Genomic DNA, 25,401 nt, shown 5'->3' with positions numbered 1-25,401 from the left:
CCTGAGTGGAGGACTGGGGATGCTGTGCAGGGATGTTTTGGGTTTGCTTCAAGAGAAGATGAAGCTGAAGAAGTGCAGATATGCTGGAGCAAACATCTGATGGTGCCTGCAGCAGCCACTGCTGCACTGCCAGAGCTCCCACTCACCAGCCTGCAGCAGACACTGGTGAGCATCACTGCCAAACCCACACCTTGTCCAAGATACTGGGCAGCTCCTCTGTGCCTGCCACAGGGGGTGCTGGCCAAATGATTCAAAGATCTTATTTTGGGCTATCAGCTGGTTGGCTTAGGCCACTGTGCTGGGGTATAGTTCATTTTCTTCACAGTGGCTGCTATGGGGCTGTGGTTTGAATTTGTGCTAAACACAGGGTTGACACTGTAGAGATGTTTTTGTTATTGCTGAGCAGAGCTTGCACAGAGCCAAGGCTTTTTTTGCTTTTCATAGGGCCACAGTGTTGAGGAAATTGGGGGTGCCTGGGAGCCTGAGAGGAGACACAGCCAGCATGGGTGACCCAAACTGGCCTAAGGGAAATTCCAGACCAAATGACATCATGCTCAGGATATAAAGTGAGGGGAAGAAGGAGGAAGAGGAAGACATTTGGAGGGAATTGTGTTTGTTTCCTCAAGTCACCATTACATGTGATGGTGCCCTGCTCTCCTGGAGATGGCTGAACACCTGCCTGCCAGTGGGAAGCAGTGACTTAATTCCTTGTTTTGCTTCATTTTTTATGTAGCTTTTGCTTTCCCTAGTAAACTGCATTTATCTCAACCCATGAGTTTTCTGGCTTTTACCCTTCCAGCCCCCTCCCTGACCCCACTGATGGGAGAGGGAGTGAGCAGCTGCCTGGGGCTTGGCTGCTGGCTGGGGTTGAACCACAACAGCCACCAAATGCTGTGAGATGATCAAGGAACTTAAAATGGGATTTAAGGTTTCCAGAGGTGTGCAGAATAAGGGGCTGTGATGTCCTTGCAGACATCTGATTTGGTGAAGACTTTTTCTGTGCTGATATCCTCAGACAGGGACATACACTGGCACTGCAGTTAGTGGGCAAGTGATTATTCTGATGATATCTAGAATCATCAGAGCACTCTGACACAACAGTATTACACCAGAAGATGGATCACATCCACATACAAAAAAAATCCTGCTAGGAATTTACTTCCAGGCATTAGATTTTACGAAGAGGATATACTGCTTGCTTGCAGGTTTCAGACAACAAAAGTCACTCTCAACTGTATTAATCCTTTCCTAAGGAAAGTTAACACGGGACTTAGGCAAGTTGAAATGTGAAATGAGTGAAAAGAAAATAATCCCTCTTAGCTGTCTCAAAAGCTTGAGAGTCCTGAATTAAAAACAACGACAACAACAACAAAATCTCAAACCAAAATCAGTCTCCCAAACAGATGAAAAAACCCAGAACATCAACACCAGGCATACATTAATTGGTTTCATTGAACTAAATCTTCTGGGAAGACTTTTGTCTTGACTTTGATTTTTCTGCTCTGAGCAGAAACTCCAGCTTGCTGGTTACCCATCTGCTTCAGCTTTAGAGGTTTTGCTGTCCCTTGGGCTCCTGAAACCACATGGGCCAATGTGTCCCAAAGCAGCACCAAAGACACATGTGAGCACTGGAACTTGATGTGATGGACACCAAGGCTGTGGGAGCTGCAGGTTTTATGTGCCCTGGAGTCCAGAGCCAGCACAGGCAGGAGAGGGGCAGTGGGGACAGCCGTGTGCCCCTGTCCTTTTAGCAGCCCCTAACAATAACAGGGCACATGCAGGGAAGGCAGACGATGCCTGAGGCACCTGATGGACCCTGGGAGCACTTCTGTGAGGGTTAATTAAACTGTGAGCAATGGCACATGGCCTTCCACCTTTGTGAGTCTGATCCTGGTGTGGGCTGTGGTAATTATCACTGCCTCATCAGTGCTCATGAGGAGTTTGAGGATGAAGAGCAGTTCCCAACAGGTAGCAGAGCTGAAGACATGCTCTTCTGAGGGCAATGGGAGCATTGTGAGGATAGATATGCCAGGGGCTCTGCAAATGTTCCCTGGCGGATTTTCTCCACTGGCATGGAAAAACCTAAGGGACTGCCTTGCAGCAGCTGGAGATTGATCAGCCATGGGCACTCATTTGCAGCTTTCAGGGAGAAGCAGGTACAGCAGGAAATGTGGAGCCTTAACAACTGTGCATTTCAACTGTGCACAAAGACAGGTGCAATTGCAGAAGCATTAGCATAAGACGAATGCATTTGCACCTACAAAGTGAGCCCCTTTCAGTGGTACAAATGTGTCAAAAATTTATGTGAAAAATTGCAAAACAGTTAGAAAAGAAACCTGCTTTTGAAATTGCAGCCTGGGCCCTACTTCTGAAGAGCCTTTCATCTTTCCCCTGCCTTTCAATTCAGAAAGGATTCTCTCCACATTTGAGATCATCTGTCTCCTCTTTTAATAGCAGTCTAATTATGATTATCTATTAATAATTTATAAGAATGGTCAGGCCTTTCCCTTCTCCTGTGTGTGAAGATAACACAGCATTTACAACCCCCCCCCTTTTTCTCGAGCCAGATCAATACCCCCATCACGAGGCCTCAAAATGTAAGGAATGGTCAAGGAAGAGCTCTACAGTAGCATTATTTCCAAAAAGAATTCCACATAGGTTTCTTAAGAAATACATTTACTACCAATGACAAGGATAGTGATTCATAAGCCATAAAGCCTTGCAAAGTCAAGATCACACATGACAACTTTTCCATGTGTTGGGTAGCTCCCATTTTTCACTGTGTCAGTTTTCTAATGTGGATTCCAATAATGAAGAAAGTATATCCTTAGGGGAGAAAACTCATCAAGATGCTGAGATTTCTTCCCAGTGACCAATTGCATGTCATGAAAACCAAGGTCTGAAGCCAGCTGAAGATAGGAGCAGTTGGACAGGTATGGAAATCTCACTGCTTGGCAAGGTCTCAGACAATTTTTACTTACCTCTAGTGTAGTCAATACAATCTTCTCAACTGAAGAAAAATAAGCCTCCCACAAGAACTGTGTCTGCTGTCTAAGTGCTAGGATTTTATCCTGATGGATAGACCTGATTGTAGAAGGAATCTGAAATACAACATGTAATATAGTCAGAAGCTTTAGAAACAACACAATATCATCAAATTAATATGCTGCTGACAAGCCCTCTCGTCCATTAGCAGGTTGTACAGCTTCAGCACTCCAGTCCAATGGAGATGTGTGTCAACACTTAAAGCCTTGATGTAAAACAAATGAGACACAATCCTTTATAACCTCTGATATTGAATATATTATTTTTTTAAATCTGCTTTTAGTTTTTGATTGTTTATGGTAATGAGTGGTGTGGCACAGTAAGGAGCCTCTCCATGCAGCCCTCATGATTTTCAACCCACAAAACTCTTCATGGACTAGTATTTTAGCAACCTAGCACCTGTAGGGGCTGAGAGTTCAACAATTATCCCCACATTCCAAGTATATTAATGGGATCTGGAACTGCATTTCCCACAGCATAGTAACACTAAATGTCCTAAGGAAAACACACCAACACCTTAAGTAACACTTCACTCTTTGGGACCCCATGGATCAAATTGCATTTTAGTAATTACCTTAGGTGGAAAGAGTAACATCTTCCACAACATCTGTTATTCACAAGGGAAAACAGGGCTCATTTTTCCCCTCCTTCCACAATCTACACATGAATTGTTGTATAAGTTGCCTTACAAATAAACCCTAAATTGTCCCGCTACAGCACTTTTCCATTAAAAAATATAACTGCTCACTAGATCAGAAGGGAAGGGCTTCATGTCTACATCTCTCACCATCCCCATGTCCTTCTCAAAACTAAGATGTGTATATGCCATTTTTTAACTTAGGATATTGACCAAGGCCTCCAGTACAACTTGGATAATGCAAAGTGACATTATCAAGGGGATTTACTGAAATTTGCTTCAGTGATGAGAGCTAGTCACAGCACTAGAAAAGCATTTAGAATATGCTGCTGCTTTGTGATCATCTTTCTCTAGAAATGAACAGTTATGTTCACACACACAAAATCACTCAATCATTTTTGTGATTTCTAAGTGAAATCACAGAATTGTTTAAGCTGGAAAAGACCTCTAAGCTCATCGAGACCAACCACTAAATTATGCCAATTATGAGTCATTAGTTTTAAAAGCAAATACCTGGGCTGTCTATTTGGTCCTTGTGCATTCCAGCTTATTCTGAAGTTTGCCTGCATCCCACCACATTCAACCCTTTCCTGATCAAAACACACTCTGCTTATTCCTAAAATATTCTGAGAAGAGCTGATGATCATTATTTGCTTTCATGTGTTCCCAAATCAAATGATTTCCCATGAAACCTCTTTTCTGAAGAAAATCTGCAGCTTTAAAAATTCACATGTAAAAAATTTTTACAAGAACCACCAAATTCTTTACTTGCAGAGTTTGCAATCAGGTCTGGACAGTTTGACCATGGCTCCACTGGGTGCATTGTCAGATGGGCCAGTATTTGTTCCCTCAGCCCTTCAACTCTTAGACCATCATCTTAGAGACACTGCTAATATAATACAGAGTTTGGGCTTATGAGAGAGTTAGTTAGCACTGCAGCAAGGTGGAGCAGAAGAAAATGGTCAGATTGTCCAAGATGTTGCTGTATTTCCCTCCCCTATAGACCCTTTAATTAAAACATAGTTCTTTAGGTAAAATACTCCCTGCAAAAGTAGTATGAAAGACAGAACCTGAAAACATGTATTGACACGTGTATAGGAGATCACATCACTATTCATGATGTGCTACAATAAGCAGAAGGATAATAAACATTACCTGTACTGGCTGCACAGATGTGTATTAATCACACCCAGAAACATTATTAGTAGCAAAGACAAGGTTAAAGTCACTTCTTAGTGGCAATACAGCATTTTCTCAATAAATATTTAATTGCAGTATGTGCAACCTTGTATAGTGTGTATGCACACATGTGTAATTCACCCAGGAAATCAATACTCAATCCCCACTACACCTTATGAAAGGGAATGCTGCTCTGACTATGAAGGTTACTGCACAAAGTTATGATTTTACACACCATACCATGCTCCTGAGTGCCAGCACACACAGTGTCAAGGTTAAAAAGAGCCTTGATGGAGGCTCTGTTACAACAGCTGGAAAGAAAAATCAGAGCTCCCATTTTAAATGCATTTGCCTATTAATCTACTTGCCCAGAAAGACAGGTGGGGAAATGATGTATTAATACTAATCCAGCATGATTACATTGGAATTATTAGAACTTTAATAAAAGGTCATTTCAGCAATGAGTAGGGGGGAGGGAAAAACTACCCTGCACAAATAAATGCAGAAAAGCTCCCAGCACTATGATGAGGAGAATATGCAAATAAAAACATCCGAGTTGCTCTCAAACAGGAAATGAAAAACTGTAACATAACAAAAACATTTCCCAGAGCAGACATTCAGGCCCTCTGCCAGCTCTTTAAAAACACTGTTAATAACAGTGCAGTAGCTGTTCAATATGGAAGCAGCTGTGTGAAGCGAACGAATGGCACGTTACCGGAAAACATGAAGATCAGCAAATTATTCTTATTTAAAGAGAGACATCATTTTGCTCAGAAAAAATGTGCTGTCCACAGAAGCAAAAATCAAATGGCCCTTTTATATTTGCAGCTTGTATGACATTAAGTAGAATAGGCACTCCATGCAAGTCTTGCTAGGCCAGCTCTTCACAGATATTTACTTCCTTAGACAAGTAAACAGCCATATGATGACATGGCAAAGATACTTTGTTTTGGGGTGCCACCACACCTGTACCTCTGAGGGCTTCTCCCTGTGGAGGACACTAAATTCAAGGATCAAAAAAAAAATATTGCTCTTAGTGGCTACTTTGTGCTTATTCCAGATCTTGTGGATCTCAGCCTTATGCTGGACAATGGCACTTGAGAAAAAACAATTTTCCAAGAACTTCTCCTAACGTGAACATTTCTGCAGAATTTACAGAATACATTTGGACTGCAATACCCACTAACATAGCTGAAAACAAAACAACCATAGTGCATTTAAAACCAAAGCAGATGCTGGAAGTAGCAGGGAATTTGTAACTTCTCAGCCCATTTTTGTTCTATGACCTCAAGATTAACTATAAGTGACAGGAACACTGCTTCAAAAAGCAATGCTACATGGTCCACACATCAGAAAAGGGACAGATTCTGCTTCCCATCAAATTGTTAGACGATAACTCCTGCCTGAAAAAATACCTGCTTTCCTGAGGATACCCCTGAGGATAAACTATTTTTTAAGGACTGGGGCAGAATCCACCCTCAAATGTTTTCCCCTTTCATCCCAGTACCTGGACAGATCTACCTCAGATTGGCATCCAAGTGTTTCACACCAGAAGAGATTTCATGCTCTTCACAAAAATAAAAGTCTCTTGCACTTAAGAATTTGGCCTGGTGGCTGCAATGACCTTCAGATCAAATAATGAATGATGTCATATTAAATGAGCTCACAGCCAGCCTGACACAGACAATCCCTTCACGATAAAAGAATCTTTTAAAACCCTGACCTTTTGGATTCATCTTCCCTGTCCATTGAGATGGTTGCAGCAACAATCAAGTGAAGGCCATGGTCTGTTCCTTACCTGTAATAACAATCTCTCATCGCCGATGATGGCAGCTTGGTTCCAATCGATCACTTCCGAGAACGGCAGCTCCCATCCATTGCTGAGCATGACCGGGACGCAGGCGGCCTGTGGGCACAGAGCCGCCGTCAGCAGCAGTCCCAGCTCTCCACCAACACCCTGACCCCCTCTCTGCACAAGCTCAGGTGAGGCAACATGGCAAAGAACACCAGAAGCCACAGCAGGGCAGCCCAAGTGTTTAGAGTTTTCCATTTTGGGCTCATTCATATGCACTGAAAGGTGGGGTTTGCATGGACAGTGGCATTTGCAATCTGGTGCTTACGCTGCCAGACAAGGACAGAACTGTTCAGTGCAGCAGATGGAACACTGGAGAATTTGATACAGAATGATGGCCTTCCTTGCTTCTTTGTGAACCACTTAGCAAGGAGCAACTTCCCCAGCTTTTATAGTATGTTAGTGACAACCCTACAGAAAATACAGATCGTATTGAACTCCTCACCACCTTTCCCATGAAGGAGTAAATTCTCTATCCTGTTTGGTATCAACTTTCCAAATAGAGGCAACTGCACAAATACAACTTGTCTGTCATCACCTGTCTACAAAAAAAAGAATTGTTGTATGTCCCAAAACAAACAAAAAAACCCCATACACATTTAGTATCCATTTCTTACCAGTATGATCTGTGTAAACTAATTAAGCTTTCGCAAGTTTTACAAGTTCTTCTGCACTGGCAGTTTTGTGAATACTTAGCAAATAGGTCAGTATTTCCATAAACAAATGATCACCTCTATGTCCTGGTCAGCTCAATCACAACATAAGATCCAAACCAAATACCTTCTGATGAGATGAAATAACCTAGTACCAGAGGATTTTTATCAAACTTGTGCTCTGGTTCAGTTTCCTTTGGATCAAACCAAGCTTAAGTGTTCTGAGTTTGGTCCAGACTAGGGTTCAGGCCTCCCAAAAGATGGTATAAAGGGGAATCTTTCAGACTGCTGTACCTTCCTTGGTAAGATGCATCATACAGAGCATCTTAGACTGGTCAAGTCTACATTACAGCAGTGATTATTATGTGTAAACAACTGTGATCTTCTGTAAGGAATTATATCAATGCATTAAAAAAGCCAACTAAAAAACACATAATAATGTGTTTTCATGTTTAAAACATTGCACTAATGTGGATTAAGACTTTCAACATCACCTGGATCCAGACAGAAACTGGGAATACATCATTATTGGTGAATACTGCTGCTACCCTGATAGCAAAATCCTCAGTTGCCTACATTTTATCACTGACCAGGAGCCCACAAGTGCTGTGCAGTGAGGAACAACCCTTGCTTTCCCCTCCTGAGATGATGTATTTAACAGAAGCTGCATGACTTTGAGCCCAGACAAGAGAAGAGCTGAGGAGTGCTCTCCAGGAGGATCTGAAGTGACTTGTCATCTCATACAAGCCAGTCCCACTTCTTCCTCTGAAGAGACTGGAGAGAAAACAGCACTTTTCAGGCTATTAATCTTCTCTTTAGTAGGAGAAAGAGGCAAGTGACAGTCCAGAACTTGGATCTCAAATTGATTGCAGATGTGGGGTTCAGTGATTACACCTATGTGTCCAAGGCATGTAGGGTATCCAAAAAACCCATCAAAGGTGGGCAGACATGACACAGGATCTACTGGAGTCCTTCTGGAGAAGCAGCAGAAAGCCAGAAGGGTTTCTGGGTACCCCAGGCTTCTAAAATGACATAATATACCTACACTTAAGTACCTGAATCCTGCTCAGCACTGCAGTGAACAACACTCTCTAACAGTGGCTGGGACATTGTATGGTTGATGATGAAAAGGGATGGGATGTCATTCACTGACAGCTTTACTGTCAATGCTGTGACACTTTCCAAACGGCAAAACAACTCCTGGAGGCAGGACCCTGCAAGATGTGTTCATTTGCCATTTCACTGAAACCAAGCACCTCCTTCTCTCCACTCCAGCCCCCATGGAAATCCAGATGCCAGACCCACAGGGGAACTGCAGCACCTCACACAATGCTCTCTATGCCTGACTGAAGATCCAGGATTAGGCTGATGTTTGCCAACAAAAAAACCCCCACCAGACAGGCAGAAGGTAGGCAGGTGTCAGGCTTGACCACTGTGCTGCCTGGCCACAGGGACTCCAGAGCCCTTTTGTATTGCCTTCTGTGGCTGGCCCACAGCAAAAATGGGCCCACTAACCAATTTTTCAAAAGGTGAAGGATATTCAGGTGCTGTCCCAGACAGCACACAAACTTCCTGAGATCAGCTTATATCCACTTTCATGTGAAGCTTCCATCTGGAGCTTTAACACCTCCAGGCCATGTTCTGTATGTTCACCAAGTACCATCTCAAAACTGGCAATGCATAAGTAGGTCTGTTTTGGCTAAGTGAAAACAAAAAGCTATTTTTACTGCCCCACAGCTTACATGTAAAAGCCAGTGTCTCCCAGGGGAAGTCTCACAGCTTGACAAAGTACTGTTCTTAACCAATCTCTCAGCCTCACCACATCCAGGGAAACCCTTTTCCTGGAGATCGAGCAATCCAACCTTCAGATGAGTTCAGTGCCTCAGCCCCTCCTGGGAAGAAGCTGCCAATTGCTCCAGAAGTATGAATAGAGGCTTTTGCAAAGTGGATTACTGTCCACTAGGGAAATGAAACACGTTTCCCTCCTCCCCACCTCCCTGCTATTGCACACTGAATCACAGCCAGCGTAGTCACTGCTTTAAACTGCAGCTCTTACCTGCAAGGCTTCCAAAAACCTGAAAGAGCCAAGCCTGCGGCCACGGGGAACCAGACAGAAAGTGGCATTGTGCAGCATTTCACGGTAATCATACCTAACAAGAACAGGGCAGAAAAGAGAAAATTCAATTAGAGGTGAGTCCGAGAGTAACTGGGCGTGAAAATGCAAACAGCTGTTGAGACACATCTGGATAAAATTATCCCCAACCCAGACCGTTCAGCACCAGGTTAACTGACTCCCTCCATGCATGTGTATCAGCCTCCTCTCTGGCTCCTGTTTGCTCATCCGCAGGAGCAACCACCATGGGAGAATGCTGGGGAGAGTGGCAATGAGACTGATAAGGAAGGAAGTAATTTTGCCTTTGCAATAATGAGCCAGTTCTGTATAAACAGTGCACGACTTCCAAGAACAAATTCACATTAAATATTTTGATACCCAAAGCATTGTTGCAGTACTTCTGTGACCCTGATTTCTATTCAGATTTAGTCAAAACCATGCATAACTGTGTTCACAAGAGGTTTGTACAAAGCAAAAAAATAAATATTCAAGCTATGCCAAAGAAATATTTCCTTATCAAGCAGGCACTAAAAAAGGGATGGGGGGATACAATGACTCACTTGGTGGTTATTGTTAAGTGTGGAGAGAGGAATATACGACCAAATTTTGGCAATTAATCACATAGCTGCAATGATCCATGCTTCTCTGAACGAAAGTGCTGATAGACACTTCTGGGGGTTTTTTCCCAATTACATCAACCACCACAAAATCATTCACCAAAACCACACATCAAATCCCAACAGCTTTCCGCCTGTTATTAGCAAATTGTACTTCTGACAAGCCCATGGCACTGTGAATGGCATTGACCTCATCTGAGCCAAAAGGATCCAGATTGAACACCCTCCATTCTCCAGAGTGTCCTGGACTCTGCACATAGGTGCTATTTTGACAGTAACTTGTAGCAATGAAATTTTTGACACCAATAGTCTAATTTTACCATGTCCTGCAGGCAGAGCAAATTTTTTTTGTATGTGTGTCTCTGTGCACACATATACATATATACATGATTGTATTTTACATACAAAGAAGTTAGGATCTATGTTTGTATTCTCACACAGGCCAGACAGATGGGAGTAAGCCAATTTTCAATTATAAGCTCTGTCTTTAGGAAGGGACATCTTGCAAAGGCCCATTTGCTTAAACAAGCGTGTACAGCTAATTTGCACAAGAAAAGGTCACTGTGAATGGATTAAGATTATCTCCACTGAGAGTAAAATAAAACCCCTCATTGCATTAATTAAAACTACAAAACAGACTTCAAAGTCCCTTTTTTCTTTTGAATCCTATCTCAACTTTGGTTATAATACATATATACATATTTTAGCTGAGTGGCAGCTATTTATTTTTCTCTGTGTGGGATAGAGATTGGCAGCCATGTCCCAGCTCACCAGTCAGCACTGACACAGCATAGAGGGGAAAATATTAGAACTGGAATACAAAAACCTCAAAATTTTTAAAAAGTTGCCATTTTTAAGCACTCATTTTTTACATATTGAGAGGTCTGAGGCTTATTGCTTTTACTGTGTATTGTAGGACAACAAAAGTTAATAAATACCAAAAATAGAATACCCTGTAGGGCTAGAGTACACCAGGCAGAAGTTCCCCATCATTAGCTAGATAAAAAAAGCAAAATCCTGTTAATACCCTGGAATGCAACATTATCCACAAAACATTGATGGCAAAACCAGAACACAAAGGAAAGCAGACAGCAAGGCCACTGCAAGTGAGTCTTCCATATCCCAGTGACATCCTATACTGGGCACCTTTTCTTTCATATCTAACTTGCTGGTATTAGGATAGATTTAGAAAGGGGAAAAAAAACATAAGAGGATTTTGTTAACCATTTTCACCTCAAAAACCCTCAATTTTCCACCAGTTAGCATCTTGCTCCCATTTTTGAGCCTTTTAAAACTTAACATGTGAGTTATTGCAGAGGTCTGTAATAGCACAGTTCCTGGTCATCAAGCAATTTATCTACATCATATGTACACAGAAAGCCCCATCCTAACTTTGTATGGGCACAAAATAACTACTTGCTTCAGGGAGGACTCACAAATAGAGAAGGAACAGATCCAGAGTAGTGTAATATCAATCAAGATCTGCTGAAGTGAACGAATCGCAGCAGAGATTCTATTGAACAAATTTCCCTGTAATTTCAACCAAAATGCTTTAAGGTGACTCAATGGAATCTTTGAGCTCAGTGATAAGGGACCACTTTAAACCCACTTTAAACCCCTCAGAGACCACTCTGGGATCAAGCATCTATTTGAAACCTGCAAACATGAGGTGCTATTTCTACTCCTAAGAGTTCATGGGTTGCATGCCAAACAATGGGAGCACTCTGCCTTAGCTGGAAGACAGCAGAGACCATTTCTTTTTTTTTTTTTTTTCTTTTTGGACTGACAGGCAGCATTTGGAAGAGATCTTGGCCACAAAAACATCACTTGGTAAATGAAACTCCAGCCCAAAGGCCATGGTGAGGACAGAAGGCTCAGGGCAATTTTCACTTTCAGACTCCTTCCCATTCAGAACCATGCACACAGCAGCAGGTTTGATTTTTGCCAGCATTCTGACAGGAACTGCAAAATGTTTACATACATTTTTCACCACATAGCAGAAAGCATACAGCATTACACCTGAAAGCATCTCTGTGCTTTCCTTAACTCAGACTTAAAATACTTTCAGTGAAGTGAGTGAAATAATCTCTATGATTAAAGGTAAGTATCTGAGTTAAGTGCTTGCTGGACTTGAAATTTCTCCTTCACTTATCCAGGAGAGAAATCAGAGCTGGCTCAAACTTCCAGGAACACCTTCTCAGCTAGAGTACTGATGTTGTACATTAAGTACCAATCTGGCATTCAATGCAAACATCAGTACCACATCAACAACAGGCTTTATTTCCCCACTATCTCCACTGACTAATCTCAGCAAAACCTCAGGGAGGCAATCAAGTATGAGAATCTCCACTTGCAACTGGAGGAGGCGTCTTAAACTATAGAGAAAATAGTCAAGTGTTTAGTAGATGTTCTTCCAGGGTTTCCTCTTATTCTCCCCAGCAACGGGGGTTAGATCTGGTTCCAGAGCTACTTATTGCCATTAGCTGGTAACATCTGAAGATGGCAGGGACATTTGTTACAGTCTTCCAGCTTACATTGCTGTGGTTTCTGCAAACTTGGAGCTGCCAGCGTGTGTGGACAGCTCTCCTTTACCTGCCTACAGGGGTACCCCCTCTTTCTTTACCCAGCTGTGGAGGTTTTTCAGAAAATCAGAGCAAAGACCAGCACTGCAGAGCACTGAGCAGGGGCTGGCTGGGTACTTCTTCCTTACTTGTGCTGCTTCGGTGTTGCACTACTTCTGGCACTTTCCTTTCCTTCTGGCAGTTTATCTTCCCTAGCATTTACTGTAGAAAAGCTTTTAGAGGAGTCCTCTGCTTTGCTCAGAAGGTATTTATTTCCAGAAAGCTCCAGGTTTCCACATTAGAAGACTGGCGGGGAGTTGGGGCACATGCTTATTGCTCATACATTCCTGATCTCTTCATTCTGCACGCTTGCACAGAGGTAACATTTTACTGCCAATTTTAGGGTCGGCTTGGCCTGGGTCTCAGCTGCAGCATTCAAACGTTAAAATCCAAAATGCATATGCCTTAAAAATGACAGTTGGGTCTTCAAAACTAAAATAGCTAAAGATTTAATCCAAAGCTGGCATCCCTCTGTAAGTATTAGAGGCATGTTTTATTAACTTTCAGGCTTCTTTTCATAATGATTAAGTGTACATTGTTCACAGCTAGTACTTTTTTAGGCAGCATAAAAGAATAGCTCTATTTGCAATCAATTCTAATTTATTCACAACTTAATTGAATTATTCCCTCCCTGCCACCACCCATAGTTGAGGAAATATGTCTGGCCCCATCGATCACCCAGGTGTAAACACTGCAGTGCCGTGTGGGCAATTATCCAAAGGAGAAACACTGCCTGGCCAAAGGCTCCTGCCATTTTAACTCCTTGATCCAACACACAGCTTCTGTCTTCCCCCATCCCCCTTTTTTCAATTTTTTCTTCTGATGTGCCGACCACATCAATCAGCACATGGATTAGAAGGCTGTTTGGCATTCCTGGTTCTCCATTATCCCAAAGAGCCCTGGCAGGCTGCAGAAGCTCTGCATTGACTAATCAGCCATGCCATACATTCCTTCCTACAGCTTAAGCATTTCCCCATGTCACTACACTGTAGAGCTTATAAACTAGCCTGGAAAATATTTTCACCATCAATTTTAGTATAAACTATTTTTTTTGAAAGCCATTTCTTTATCACCACTGATTGAAGAGAGGTCTAAAATCTAAAAAGACTGTTTATACTAGCAGATATGTAGAGATGCAGTGATTATCATAACACTTTATCTAGCTGTAAGTCACCTGTCATGTAGACAACATGTTTTTTGACAGGATACAATCACCATTCCCGTTTCATAGATGAAACCCGAGACACAAATGACTGGTGGCTTCTCCAGCAGCTAGAGGGACCTTGAGAATGCTAACCACAGCACCCTGACTTTACTTCTTCCTCTCTGGTGATGCAGCATTCACTGAAATCCAGCTGCATGTTATGGCTATTAAAATTCAGATGGAAATACAGGAGCAGAACCCAAGCCAAATACAACAGGTTTAACTCAAATCAAATGCAATGGGTTTAACCCAGCAGTACATATTTTAACAGTGCCACACATAATCCATCTTTTGGAAGATGCTGGAGCTCATCTTTGGCAGGGACTATCAGCACATTCCACTGTAGAAATCAGACGCGACTAGAGCTGCTTTTTTACTTCCTGAGCCAAAAAATTGTGATGGCACTTAACCAACTATGTCCAAGGCTCCCTCTCTGAATCTGCAAACCCATGAATGCACACTGCATCCTCCAGAAGTTTCTGTATCATATAAAGTACTACAACAAAGACAGACACTAAAACCTGTAACACAAGGGTAAATGGAGAAGTTTTTCTCAGTTTTCCAGTATATTAATATTCAGCTATTAACCAATTGGCCATTTTTCCATATGTGAATGCTTAATACAGATGGCTCTGAACTACTGGCTGGAGAGCCTGAGAAGAAACCCCACTCAGTCACACGGAGCGTCTCGTTGCTTGGTTTCCACTAAGGTATGTTGGCTTTTAAATAAACTGCAAGTAAAACTTGGCATTGAAAGCACCAAGTGAGTAAGTGCCTTTGTAGAAGGGCTGACAGCTCGGCTGTGTGTGAGATAGAGAGCTGCCCAGGCCTGAGCTGGGAAGGCTCACACATCCTGCCTGGAAGGGAGCCGTCACTGCGAGTGCTTGCTTCTGGATTTACGGCTGCACAATGCTTTGGGGTGATCTGAATGCTCTGGCCACTGGCAGTGCATCTCCTGCTCTGCAAGTGCTGGCTCTGGAATTAGAAAGTTTGGAGGTGCAAAAACATAATTGGAAAACTTTTTTTCCCTGTTTAAAAGGCTAATTGATTTCACAGGTGTTTAATTATCATTTGCTGTGAGAGAATACCTTGTAGTGCCATAAAAAATGGATTTAATTTTCGAGTGCTTGCAAAACTATTGCCAAAGCCAAGTTAGAGCGAAAGCTAGATAATTATTCTATAAATCAAACACACTGCCTCCTTTCTTTGAAATTTTCTAATACTTGGCTATAATGATATCTGACGACCTTGAAACTAACATAAAAAGGATTTTCTTGCCAAGTGCTGAAAGGCAGCCATTCGAGTATTTCTTTCAGTCCAGCTCATCACTGCAGCCACTGCCACCTCACTGCCCAGGCTGCTGGACTCCAAGGGATGCTACTAACTACAGCAGCAGGCTTGAACAGCAACTTTGGAACAGTGGTAATGGCTGAGTATGGGTATGAGCAGATATGGGTATGAGCACGAGCCCAATTTGAAAACTCTGAATAATTCTACTAGGCCTTGCAATGAAAATGAAACTGTAAGCATGCAGCAACTAACTGTGAAGCACAACTGTTTTCTCCATTTCATGTCATCATCTTCCTTTAGTTCAGAAGGTTGGATTAGCAAAGAAAAACAGGGAAATAGACTTTTCACTTTAATGCACTGCTAAAGAAACTTTATTTTACAGTTAAGATAGACAGTAGCCCTTAAAACTGAAAATATCTTTAAAGTCTTCAGTGACATCACTGCTGGATTCAGTTCACTTCAATATTATGCAGAAAAACATTTGGATACACAAGCCGTTAACGTCAATGTGCATTCCAACAAATAAAAATGCTCTAAAGATTTCTATCTAAATATTTACACACAACATCCTGTAAATCTATATGATGCATGCAAGGCATGCACAACACTTGGATTGCAAAATGCTATCCAACTGGCTCCCAGTGTAGCAGCTAGGCCACCCAGAATCTTACACAGCAAATGTGGTCTCACCAACATCATTTGATATTTAAAGGTAACTCCTTATTTAGCAAGTGTACCAGAGTGGGTTTGTAAGTGGCATGTCTGAGGCAAACCTTGCAGAGGTGCCTCTCTAGGCAGTGTTACACCCAGGTAACCAGCAACCTGCTCATGGCACTGTCTAGTGCTTCTTCTAAAACCAAACTCCAGCTCCTAGGCTTTGAAGTCCTCTAAGAGCTCCTGTTTCACAGCCACACCTCACTGTGCTGGCAGCAAGAAAACTCACCTCATGCCTGAACAAGAACAATCCATGGAGAAGCAAATGCAGTGCTTGCCTGTGCCTTGTGAAGAATGTGAAGGCAGCCCCACACATTGTAAACACCCTCCAGGTCAGTGGGAAAGCAGGGATACTGATGCACGCACGCGTGGACGCACACCCAGGAACACGCACACACAAAGCCACACGCTCAGATTTTACCTGGCCCCATCTCCCCTGACATGCACTCTGAAATGACAAAACCATGTTTGAATACTCTGTCTGAAAAGTGCCCAGCTGGCACTTACTGACCACCAAGGTGCTGGACCCTTCCAAGGTAAAGATCAGACCAAGCTATTATGATCCAGTGGCTCAGACAGCCACTTTCTAACAGGATTCTTCTAACAATAAAATACGCCAGCACTTTGCATCATTATGGTACCTCTATTTTGCCATTTTCTGGAATCACAAACTCCTTTTAGAATATTTTAACATAAAGAACCCCAGTCTGCTGGCAGGAGAACAAACCAGCACCTCCACCAATGAAACCACCATGTAGTCTGAACTTGGGCTTCATCTACTCAGCCTTGCTCCTCAGTATTCTGCAAGGAAAAATGCAGGAGTAAGTTGAAAGTAGTATCTAACTCTTGATAGTCTGCTTTGGTGTTGCAACAGGAGACTTATATACTGGGCTGCATCAAAAGAAGTGTGACCAGCAGCTTATGGAGATGGTTCTCCCTTTCTACTTCACCCTGGTGAGACCCCACCTGGAACACCATGTCCAGCTCTGGGGTCCCCAACTCAAGAAGGACATCGACTTGTTGGAGCAGATCCAGAGAAGGCCACAGAGACAATCAGAGGGCTGGAGCACCTGCCCTACAAAGAAAGGCTGAGTTTGGGTTGTTCAGCCTGGAAAAGACTCCAGTGAGTCCTTACTTTTCAATAAAGGGGGCTTATACGAAAGATGGAAAGAAGACTTTTTACCACATCCTGTAGTGACAAAAGTAATACTTTTAAATTAAAAGTGATTGGATTTACATCAGACATAAGGAAGGATTTTTCCAGTGTGAGGGTGATGAGGCACTAGAATAGATTGTCCAGAAATGCCTATGATGTCCCATCCCTGGAAGTGTTCTCCCTGCCCGTGGCAGAGAGGCTGGACTAGATGATCTTAAAATATGCCTCCCAACACAAATAATTCTGTAATTCTATGATATTTCTTTTTAAAATTTGGGATAGTCTATTCTGTCCTTCACAGAGTGACTTTGGACTTTAGCCTTCTCACAGCCATGAAGCAGTGTCAAACATTTGTCCTAAATACCTCCATCTACTCCCATTAACTGAACTCACATGCTGTGACAGTCCAGCAGTGAACATCCTTGGTGTAATTTCCCACTGCAAGGACAATGTTCTTATTAATTTATTGTCTAACTTAAAAAAACAAAACAAAACAAAAAAAACAACAAAAAAACCCCAACAAGCTAAAAAACCAAACCACAACTGGAATTTCAGTTGTTAAAGAATCAGTTTGGATTAAAGATCCAAACAAAGAAAAATCTATACTGCATTTTTTGAACAAAGAAACAAATTTTAGTTCATCTGCTACCCACTCTAATTTTGAGATTACAGGACATACCTGAGAGCCTCAGCATGCAGAGATATAAAAGACTTATTGTGAGATAGTTCACCTGTCAACACACCTGTTGGCTCTGAAGATGATGACTGCTACCTACCTGTCAAAAAAATAAAAGACCTCCAAATCTTCCTTAATTATTTTTAAATAGCTCCTTATTAAAAACTTGAGGTTAAAAAATGCTGAAGAGGATCAGTTTTCTAGACTTTCACACTTCAGTGTCTGTGGTTACTGAATGTTTTAAATAATCTAGAAAGAAAAAAGGTTGATTACAGGCCCCAGAGGGTAAAATATGGATAAAAGCAGTGTTCTGCACCTATTTATGCAACAGTCCAATAACTGGACCCAGACAAGACCAGAGGACTCTCCATTAAGCTGCCTGTAGGACTGGGGCTTCAGCAGGATGGTAGAGAAAGTACAATCCCCTGAAGATCAAATTAGAAGGGGTTATAGTTTCTATTCTTGCTTTGAATTTCTGGCTGAGCTCTTTACCAAACAATTTAGAATAGTCCTTATGAAGCTTATCATTTCCTATTCAGCTCCACAGATTTTCCCATAACAGCTATCGAGCTCCTAAGTGGCTTGTTGGCATCTTTAAAAGTTATAGTCCTCCAGACGTACCATCTAAAAATGGAAAGCAAAGATGATGTGCAATGCTGGCTCTAATTATGCAGGAGTTCATTTCTATGAATGACTGGATTTGTTTCCAAAAAAACAAAGAGAGACTTCACACAGGAACTGCTGGCACAGCCCCATGTTGTCTAGGCATGCTGACCTAAAATGTGACCATGCTTGGAGGAGAAATTAGTTCAGCAAATCCAAGGAACAACTTTGAATGAAATACAGAAGTGATTTTTTACTCATACAGAGTCATCTGTAGCTTAGTCCCCAGGAGCAGTACACCACAACACATCCAGATACTTCGTTGTTTTGGCTGATTATTAATTCTTCTACTTGCCTTCATCTCAGGATCTCCAAGTATTTTCTTCCTCCTTTCTATAAATGAGACAAAGCTACCTCAAAAATAGGATTAGGACACAAAGTGGGGAGGGGGGAACAACCCTAACTCTGTGTATTTTGGTTTTATAACTCTGAATTTTAGGGTAAAATCCCAGCACTGTTAACAGTCCAGGATAGTTTCCACTGGCTAAGAGCAGATGATCTTCTGGATTTAATGAGGACAAACTTCTGCAATAAAGCAGAGCAGGAGTGTGAACTCTGGAAGGGCAGGAAACGGCAATTTTTTTTTCCTTATTGCAGTCAACAGTCAGTATTAAAATAATTTTTATTCTCTAAGAGAGAGAAAAGAGAATATAGCAGGAAAAATCCACTGATAAATGTTTTTTGGTGATGCCTCCTATAACCATTCACAGTTTTGCCTAGATAAAGCTAAATCAAGGCCATGCCATGTGTGGTTTGAGAACCAGGACTGTGCTTCACTGAGTGGCCAGGTAAAATGGAATCTGTCACTCTGCAGATCTGCTCCCCTGGGCTTGCTCACTTCTGCTGACTACAGTAAAATTCAAGTTTTCTCTTATTTATTTTTCTCATTTAAAAAGGCATCTATAACCAGTGCACTGCTCCCCTTCATTTGTGCATCACCAAGTGCCCTTTGGAGCCATTCTCCTCTCCTTCTCAGCCAGAGTGATCTGCATGCCATCAAGCATCAGTTTAGAACTGCAGATGGCTTTTATAAGTGTTTCCTACCTTCCACAGTATTCTTGAGGAAACTCCACTGATCTTCAGTTGATGTTGAAGCAGAGCAGGGTGTGTATACTACATTCAGTAAGCCTGGAAAGAGTTTTATCCTCTTTCAAAGGTACAAACGATAATAATTTCAAACTGAAAGAAGTTAAGTTTAGATTGGATGCAAGGAAAAAATTTTTCACTTCAAGGGTGCTGAGACACTGGAATAGATTGCCCAGAGAAATTCAGGATGCCACTGGAAGTGTTAAAGGTCAGATTGGTTGGGGTTCTTAGCAATCTGATCTATTGAAAGATGGCCTGTCCACAGCAGGGGATTGGACTAGACCCAGACCTTCCTATGGTTCTCTAAGTCCCCATAGTGACATATAGGACTTTCAGGCAAAATTGCTGTCTAAAAAATCCCAGAAGCACATTTGCATCCATGCATACTTATATGCGCACACTTCCACACTATTTAGAAAAGACTTTCATCTGGAAACCACTGATGCATGTGCTTAGCCTTCTTCCCCTGCCTGACCCTGCCCTGACACATAAAAGAACCTCACACATGATTTTTGAAAAATTACTTTTTCAAAAGACAAGGCCCATTTTGAGAACAAAGTTAGAGGAATAACCAACCACAGCAAACTGAAGGAGAATTCTTCTTAAGCATGCAAAGCAAGAAAACCAGTTTGAAAATATTAAATGCCAAACACTATGTAAGCCAGACCATTTCATAGCTCTGAGCACCACAGTCACTTTGCTTCTAAGTGTCCCATGGCCACACCTGCTGATGGTGATTGCCTGGCTGCTCACATCTGCACCTCCAGTGCCTCACCACAGTGTCAGGCATCTGAGTTATGTTGGGCCTGAGCCTATGAGCTGCAGATGGTGTTTCTCTGTCCCTACTGATACCCACTCCTGCTCTCGGTGCTCAGCACTGCTCACAACCGTGTTTCCCCTTTTTAGCATTCCTGCCCTGCTGGGCAGTGTTTGCCTGAACGTGCTACGTCTGCTTGCAAGCTAATAAATTATTTACACAAACTATTCAGGCATAGCAGCAAAGATATAAAACATTTATCAACAAAAGGAACAGTTTGTCATTTTAAAATAATTATGTTTCTTTAAAGAAACAACAAATTCAGTTGTCTCAGAATTACTTACTAGTTTGTGCAGACTTGAAAAGACTCCCTCTTTTGCAGAGAGGCATCTCTACTCCAAATAAAGCCTTAACCATGAGAAATTTTATACCTCTGCAAGGAAATCTAAAGCTGATAGGTTTTGTAGCCAGAACCCCAATGAGAAGCACATATCAGGTTAGGCATATGTTGGCACCTTCTCCTGTGATCTGCCACCGCTGAACCACTTCACATGAGCTGTAGGAAAGCAGAGAACTCCTAAATGTATTTGCAACTCTGCTCTGGGGCCAGTAGCTGAAGCACACTTACAGCAGGGAGCAGCTCTACCAGCCCCATCCCTGGGACACTGCCAGATACCTCCTCCATTCCCACAGGAAGTGTGCAGGGCCACAATCACTCTGCCTGCCAAAGAAAGCCCTTTGCTCTCTCCCTGCTCCCTGCCCTGCCTTCAATATCTCCCCCAGCCATGACAGTGCAAGGACAAATGGAAAGGGAGAGGCATCAGCATGCAAGTGCTCAGAGGAACCTATGATCTGGTGTGCTTTGCAGATTGCCAAGGAAAACATGACTGTCCAGACAAAAGGGTTTGGGAGAGGATGCCAGCAGTGATGAGATTAGTCAGATGAACAACAGCTCTTCAGCCAAATGCTAACAGCCAACAGATGGATGGGAAAACTCTTGACTGTAAGAGAGGCCATGCAATGATGCAGTGCAACATGCAACTGCTTTTTATACCGGTGGGTTAATGCTGGTATTAGTTTTAAAATATTTAATGTATTTTTGAAACTCCAGTGATAAGCACAGAGCACGTGAAAAGACATCTGTAAAAGAGGATTCTCTATCAGGGTAACTTCAACTTCCTATCTCTCAAAAACTCTAAGTGCAGCCCCCTGTGCTAGTGGGAGAACAGGCTGCACAGTTCCCAGCTGAGTCTGGGTTTTGTGTGTTGTGTCCCCAAGGGGTATAAATAAGACCTAGAGCTCTCCCTACAAACTTCTGAGCAGCTGCTCTCCCCCAGCTGCCCTTCTCAGACTCCAGATGGGCTGTGATAGAGGCATTTTCCTACAGCAGTGCCTCAAATCATGTGTTAGATGTGTCAGCAATTTTTGCCAACATTGGAGGCTAAAAAGGTGCAAACCTGGAGCAGGGTTCTGGAGCATCCTCATGTAGCACAGACATCTTTTACATACTGTTTAAGAGACTATAAAATTCAGAAAGCCAAAATATAATGCTTGACATCTGAAACAAGATTTTTACCTTAGAATGGAACAATTCTGTATAGAATTAGAGTGTCATTGTGGACAAGCAGCTCAAGGCTGTTACAGAAGAGCAAATGAATCCTTAGACACATCAACCATGTACACACAGAGAAGAGATTGTCCCTTTGTACTTCGAGTCAGTGAGGCAGGCACCAGAAAATACACTTTGCTAACATCTCCACATTTTATAAAGATGGTGAATAATTGAAGACAGAGAAAAGGGACAGAGAAGTTATTTAAAGGACTGTAGTAAATACCCTTCTGAGAGAGACTGAAAGACCTCAGCTTGTTCAGCTTATCAGTGAGAAGAGGGAGAAGTGACTTGATTACAGCATATAAGTGGCTCTACAGGGAGAAAAATAAAAGGAAGCAAGAGTTCTTCAACCTGCTGAAAAAGGGCATAACAAGAATCAAGAGGTGGAAGTTAAAAGTGAAACAAACATCAATAGAAATCTGTAGTCATGCCTGGCACTGAAGGTATTTTAAGCACTGAACCTTAGTGCCAGCAGAGATGGTGGCTGCTCCATGAAGTGATCTCTGGGAAGGGGAAGGCAGCGCTCAGCCAGGACACGCGGTCACTCATCCTCCGTCACTGCCTGCGGCACGGGGCGAGGCGGGTGACACAATGGGCTCGCAGGAGGTCAGACACAGTAATCTCCTGCTCCATCTGGCCTTCCATTTCCTGAAAAAGCTACTGGTGCTTTTCCACAGTCCTGAGCACAAAAGCTCTACCTCCAATATTCCATCATGTAAACTTCATCCAATTACATTAGTACTGAAATGCCTGGGGGTATCTTCTGATAGGCATTCCAGGCACTACTTAGCCTTACTGGAGGTACAACAAATTCTGTAGGACTAAATAACACCAGCCTACACCTCATAACAAATAACCTTCAGGATTTTTCTACTTCAGACCAACACACTCAACTTCCTCAAGAATTATTCATCTGATGGACAGATAGTTACAAGTGTATTTTTTTTTTTTTAACTGAGATCAATATTGTATTTCTATAGATCTCAACTGGTTTCATTCCTATAAAATTTACCACAAGACTTTTCCACAAGGATGATCATCCCAAACAAGGTATCAAGGCTGATTATCATTTTGGCAAACTTAAGAGAGACATTCATAAATTAGCAGAGTAGAAGGGGGAAAAAACCCCAAACCAATACATTATTATGCCTAGATGGAAATTTTAAAATGATCTTGTTTTAATGGATTACTGAAGCCCTCCCGAGTTCATCCGCAGATGCTGGAAGCATGAATGGATAAAACTGGATGCCTAGGGATTAGCAAAGTCATTAACACAATCACATTTTCCCTACACAGAATATTTTCTTCTCTCCTCCCTCTGCCTTTCAGAGGTTTATGATTTCTGTCTAGTAATGCAGCCAGTTCTTGCACAAAACCTACCAAGACCTTTGTAATTTAGTTGGGAACATCAGTGTTTATTATCTTTTGCACAGAGATGTCCTGTTTAGAACTAGCTTCTCATCACAAATTAATAATCTGCTGTGGGAGGTTTGCAGAAATGGAGAAAGAAGGAGAAATAAATTTGAAGGCAGCTCCTTGCTTGTTTTATCATGCCCCAGGTTAGTTTGTGTTCAGAGGGGAGGAAGATCTGAGCACCGCAGTCACACCTCTCAAGTACAGGTTTTTTTTGGTTTATACCTTCCTAAACTTTGGGCTTTTTTCTCTGCTGAATAAATACATCTCTGGCAGAAACCTGATCATGCAAGGAGATGTATGGTTTGTTTTGCCCACGCCATGGCATCTCAAGCTAGCTGTGGTTTCACAGGTTGAAAGCAGCCTCTCAGCCCCTTCTCCTTCAGCCTGGAAGGTTTGGCATGGTTCTGTGGTGACCTTTTCCATGGAGTTTTGAAGGATAACATAATTGCTGCCTCAGCAGATTCCCCAAGAAATTCATGAGAGAGCTTGCAGCTCCACTTTTGTGAGAAATCCGGAAAAAATTAAGCCTTTAAAGTGACACGCGACCTTACTGTCTGTCCCAGTGCTGCCACAAATGTCAAAAGCCTCAGAAAACACTACTTGAATCAGAGATTTGACAAAAGCCCCATAGAGAAGTTATGGGAGATAATATTAACCCATTACTCTGTGAATTCTATTGTAGCTGGTAATTTCTGGGTCTCTCCTTAACCCCCAGACTCCTGACAAATATGTAAATTCATTTTGTCCAAGGAACCAGCACTCTGTGCATTCAGATAAATGCTGCAGGGAAATGTCCATGGGCATCTTCTGTAGCTGCTTATATTCATCACAGCTGCAGACCAGCAGTCTCCTAGCCTCAGGTCTTACTGCATCTACACTTACTTATTTGCAGGGACATAACTAGCCTGCATGTGCTACAGGTGGAGGGAAGGGCAGCTCTGGGTGGGCTGGAAGATACACTGTTCCACAGCCCCCAGGCATGGATGGTGTAGTGCTGCTTTTCCAGTGATACAAACCAGATCCCACTAAAAGCAGGTACCTGTCTCATTCTGTCTTGGTAACCCTGATGGACAGGAGAAGAAAGAAGGGCCAAGGCCAGAAGGGAGCAGGCTCAGTAGACAGGCAGATGCTGAAGAACAGGAGCTCCCTGCCTGCCAAAGGAGAGCTGGGCTCTGGGGTTAACCAGGACTGAAAGGCCAAGCACCCAGCAGAGACATCCCCAGGGGCTGCCTGGGACCCGGCAGTGGCTGGGTCACCAAAGGACAGGACAGCAGCCTGCTGGCACGATCCAGCCACATGAGCTTCTTACCCACACACTGCAGTCATGCTGCCCTCAGGGGCCAGCCCAGATGCTCCCATAAATTAGTGCATCGAGGTCACCACGGCCAGGTTTTAGCACATCCCAGTCTACAACAACCCTGTTAAAAGCTGTGCTCTCTTCCTGAAGGCATGTGGCTGCTGACAGCAGTCCCAGGCCAAGGACACATGGTGACTGTGCCCAGCAGCCCCATGGCCTCCTTTGGTGCCTCCTGGGCAGAGCCACGGTGCAGCTGTGGGTGTTCCCTGCAAGCTCACCCCTGCAGCTTCAGCCTCTGGAGTTTGAAAAATCTGGCCGCACTTTTCACACATCGACAGCAACAAGGCTTTCACTTTGCTCTGTCTGCTGCTTAGAAGAACACACCAAGGTCAAAGAAAGACCATGACTTGAAGGTTCTCAGCAGCACCAGGGTCCCGGTGCCTAACAGAGGTTAGGCCGGCAGGAAAAGCGCTCCTGCCTGTGACGTCTGCGCTGTGACCCGAGCAGGCAGCACTGCGCCAGCTCTGTGCACAGCCCGGGGACTGTTTGTAAAATGATCGATGACGCACACAAATGGCCTCTTGTTTGTCTTACTGTACACTGCAAATATTGCTTTTAACGATGAGCTTTTTGCCAAATGGTTGTGCACACACCCAAAACGCGATCCTGGAGATAAAACCGCACAAACAAAGTAATGTGATCACCGGCTGTCTTCCAAAAGGGACTGATCAATGTCCTCTGCTTTGGGCTTAGACTGCAGCACTGTTTCAGCAGAGCTGAAAAGTGGATGCAAGTAGCACCAGCTACCCACCT

The 25,401-nt window shown here is 42.9% G+C and overlaps 1 protein-coding gene across 1 annotated transcript in view; it reads right to left on the bottom strand.

Annotated features, from left to right (window-relative positions):
* EXT1 (exostosin glycosyltransferase 1) overlaps positions 1-25,401 on the bottom strand; it is a 181,000-nt gene that overhangs the window by 20,625 nt on the left and 134,974 nt on the right. The window contains exons 2-4 of the mRNA XM_071421691.1: positions 9,423-9,516; positions 6,660-6,767; positions 2,982-3,101 (exon numbers count right to left, since the gene is read on the bottom strand). Of these exons, the coding sequence (XP_071277792.1) occupies positions 2,982-3,101; positions 6,660-6,767; positions 9,423-9,516 (322 nt within the window). The remainder of the gene's footprint in view (positions 1-2,981; positions 3,102-6,659; positions 6,768-9,422; positions 9,517-25,401) is intronic.

The sequence above is a fragment of the Agelaius tricolor genome, unplaced genomic scaffold (genome assembly GCF_023055355.1).
Source record: "Agelaius tricolor isolate 1412-34295 unplaced genomic scaffold, bAgeTri1.0.p SCAF_2, whole genome shotgun sequence".
NCBI lineage: Eukaryota > Metazoa > Chordata > Aves > Passeriformes > Icteridae > Agelaius > Agelaius tricolor.
Note: the sequence above shows the minus strand (reverse complement) of the source record. Positions and strands in the feature narration are given on the sequence as shown.